Source organism: Delphinus delphis, chromosome 6, assembly GCF_949987515.2.
Source record: "Delphinus delphis chromosome 6, mDelDel1.2, whole genome shotgun sequence".
NCBI classification, from domain to species: Eukaryota; Metazoa; Chordata; class Mammalia; order Artiodactyla; family Delphinidae; genus Delphinus; species Delphinus delphis.
Window position 1 is genome coordinate 70007821 of NC_082688.1, and position 3616 is coordinate 70011436.

Genomic DNA, 3616 nt, shown 5'->3' on the forward strand with positions numbered 1-3616 from the left:
TCTTGTTAGTGAGAATCATTTCGGTGTTGAACCAGGTGTGTGTCATTCCTTCCTCCTGAGTCTTTCTTACAAGTTCCTTGATGAAGAGAAGGATCTCATGACTTCTGCTCTGACAATCTCCCAGGCACAAGGGCTGTACTTCTTCTCTTGCAGATAGACAGTGATTCTGTGGAAGTATTTCCTCACAGCCAGGATGGAGTCCTCCTTGAGCAGGGGAGTCCCTTCCAGCCCCGCCTCCTGCATCAGACAGGCTTGCAGGTCAGTGAGCTGCTGATAAAGTGCAGTGCAGAACTTGTCCAGGAGGGTCTCATCCCAAGCGGCAGCCGAGCCCTCTGTGCTGAAGAGCTGGAAGGTCTGCTGGATCATCTCATGGACGACAGCGATGGCTTGAGCCTTCTGGAACTGGTTGCCTCCAAACGCCTCCTGGGGGAATCCAAAGTCATTTCTGTCCTTCAGGCAGGAGAAGGGGGAGATTCTCCTCATCTGTCGCAGGAGCATCAGGGCCCTCGTGTTAGCCAGGCTGTGGGTCTGAGGCAGGTCGCAGCCCAGAGAGCAGTTGGAGTTGCAGCTGAGCAGCACCAGGGCCAGGAGTAAGGACACGGTTGGGGCCATCGGGGACCCTGCAGATGCTGCCGGCCTGGCTGAGGTGGGGACTCTGTGAACCCTGCTCTCTAGGTTCTCTGAAGACCTTCCTTCAGGCCTGGGTCTTAAATGGGAGCGAATTGGTTTCCATTTTCTGAATGTTCCCTCTTACTTTCTACTTCTGTTTTTGCTTTTCATTTTGCACTCTCCAGACAGGTTAGGGCAGCGTTTCTCAACTACTGTTTTTCATCCTTGCCTCCCCTTCTCCTGCCCACAGAACCTTTCTAGATATTTTTTTTCCATATGGCCCCCCTATGAAATTTTGATACCCAGATATGCTGGGTACATCAGTATGTACTCCATGCGTATCTCTACTTTATAAATAGAAAAAGAAAGTGAAAAGTTTTTTCTTTTTATTCAAAGCAGTGGTGAGTATGACAAAAATATTTAGGCTAAAAATTAGCTGTAAAAGCTACTGCAATTAATTTAACATTTTGGTTAAGTGTGCAGAATGACTTTTAATGTAATACATTTACTTAATAAATAGGAATGTATCAAACTACATATTCAATAAAAATTTATACAAATACTTCATAAGAATACCAATGTATAGATATATTTAAAAATCTATCAAAACTGCTAAAACCATTGACAATTTAAATGATTTTCTTAACATTTATTTTTAAGTAATTCTTAGTTTTGATTCATATCATAAAATGATTTCTTACTTCGCTAGCTGCTAGATATTCCTCTAGATATTGTCAACAACTTTTTCTCTTTAGGACTAGACGTAATTATTGATCTCCTAGATAACTTTTTTAGAATTAAATAATAAAATACAACCTATTTGTGCTTAATTCCCGATGCCCACATCACACTGAGGCTCAAACATAAGCAAAATCCACAAGACAGACAAGGACACCTCATAAGTAAGCAGAGGGCACCTCTCACATTATGACTTTGAGTTCAATCATATGATGGAGAGAAAGTCCTCTAATGAAACATCAAGCCACCATAGCTTGTAGCACTGATCCTGCATATTGTGTATCTTCCAGGCACTCAATGTCAATGCCTCTCGTCTCATACACAAGAAAACCCAAAGAGAAAAATGAATACAAAGGATAGGGTTGGATAGGGTTGAGCTTTGGAGTGCCACCCACCATCGTAGTAGCTAAGATTTGTTCGCACCCCTAACAACTACTGTTTGTACCCGTGGGAGCGATCTGCTCCCAGATGATTTAGGAATCATCATCGATTTGAATCTTTCTCTGTATTTTTGCATTGAATTTCAGATTCCCCAAAGGACTGTCAGAGGTTCCAATCCAAGCCTATTCTTTTCAAACAAAAGAAAACCATCTTTGTAATTAATTGAGAACTGGATAAATGTTGATTGGTATCATGGAAAGAATTCACTTTCAACTCTGATCATGAATTCTTTTATTTTGCAGTGGATGTTCTGTGGCCTCAGCCCCCTCTAATACCGATCTTTCAATAAATAATAGGTATGTGACTATCTGTGGCAAATCAGCTCTGTGGCAACTGGACTCTGTCGTATTCTCTGTGGTATCCTCAGCACCAGGCCCAGTGTAATCACGCAACAGGTAATTTTTTTTTTTTTTTTTTTTTTTTTTGCGGTACGTGGGCCTCTCACTGTTTTGGCCTCTCACATTGCGGAGCACAGGCTCCGGACACGCAGGCTCAGCGGCCATGGCTCACGGGCCCAGCCGCTCTGCGGCATGAGGGATCTTCCCAGACCGGGGCACGAACCCGTGTCCCCTGCATCGGCAGGCGTACTCTCAACCACTGCGCCACCAGGGAAGCCCGAACAGGTACTTTTAACGAAAGCAGTTTCTCAGATGTTCTCCTCCCCCTGGAAGGCAGTTACGAAGGACCAAGCTATTTTCCTTTATCACGGTCGTATTTGCTGGGATTATAATAGACAGTGGCTGGTATTCCCACTCTACTCCTACTGGTATCAGTCATGCCTACTGAGTTTGTTGCTAAAACCACTAGGATTCTCTTTCCTTTAAGGAGCCTATGGCTCTGGGGATTCAAGTTGTAAGAGCAGCACAATTTTCAGCCGTTGCCCGGCACTCTATTAAACTCAGGAGGATGGCCTCGTCGCTAATTTGTCCTCTACTAGGTCATGACAGAAAATAACCAGCTTGATGTCACATACAGAGCCACGTATCTGAACTCAAAGTCTCCCTGATTCACACAGGTCACAGCAACCAGACAATTAACCACGTTACTCTTCGGTGGGTCTTTACGGATGTGGCAATGACTACCTATATCCTGAGATTCTTTGGAGACTCCTCACAAAGACGGATGAATGATCCTTTTCCTCCTGTGTCTTCATTCCCTTTCAAGGGACGATGGGGTCCATTTCAGTTTGATTTCCAAATTTTGACACATAATAATTAAAGCATTACTGCAGGTTTGAAGTCAAGAGTTTGGATTCTGAGTCCTCGGTCTGCTCTTTTGGCCTGGTAAATGGCTCATTCTTCTTTATTTACATGAATATATTCTCTCTTCTGGATGCCAAGACATGTAGCCTTCAATGCCCTTTGTGGTCTGAATGTTTCCGTCCCCACAAAATTCATATTTGGAAGTCCTAACCCCCAAAGTGATGGTATCAGGTGGCGGGCCCTTTGGGACTTGATTAGGGTGTGAAGATGGAGGCCTCACGATGGAATTAGTGCCCTTATCAACGAGGTCAGAGATAAATGCCTCCCTCTCCTGCTGTATGATGATACAAGGAGAATTCTGCAGTGTGAGACCTGAAGCAGGCTTTCACCAGAACTGGACCGTTTCTGTATTGTAAATAAGTTCATTTGTATCCTTTTTTTTAGATTCCACATATAAATGATATCTCTCTTTCTCTGTGGGTCAGATTGTTTTTTAATGAAGTGTGTGCAAGCAAGAACATTAGTTGTTCCCCTCCACTCCACCCAGAACTTCATTAGGACAAATAGTGTAAAGATGAAAAGTGGTCTTATGCACTGAACTTGTCTCCTCGTCTATTAATCATCCA

At 43.6% G+C, this 3616-nt stretch overlaps 1 protein-coding gene across 1 annotated transcript; it reads right to left on the reverse strand.

The window, feature by feature from the left end:
- On the reverse strand, nucleotides 1-742 carry LOC132427397 (interferon alpha-1-like). The gene has a single exon (XM_060014834.1). The coding sequence runs from the start codon at nucleotides 610-612 to the stop codon at nucleotides 67-69; it is 546 nt and encodes a 181-aa protein (XP_059870817.1). The 5' UTR covers nucleotides 613-742; the 3' UTR covers nucleotides 1-66.
- Between the last annotated feature and the right edge of the window lie 2874 nt (nucleotides 743-3616).

Excerpts from the sequence above, each read along its gene's own strand:
- LOC132427397 (XM_060014834.1), bottom strand. The coding sequence starts at position 612 with ATGGCCCCAACCGTGTCCTTACTCCTGGCCCTGGTGCTGCTCAGCTGC.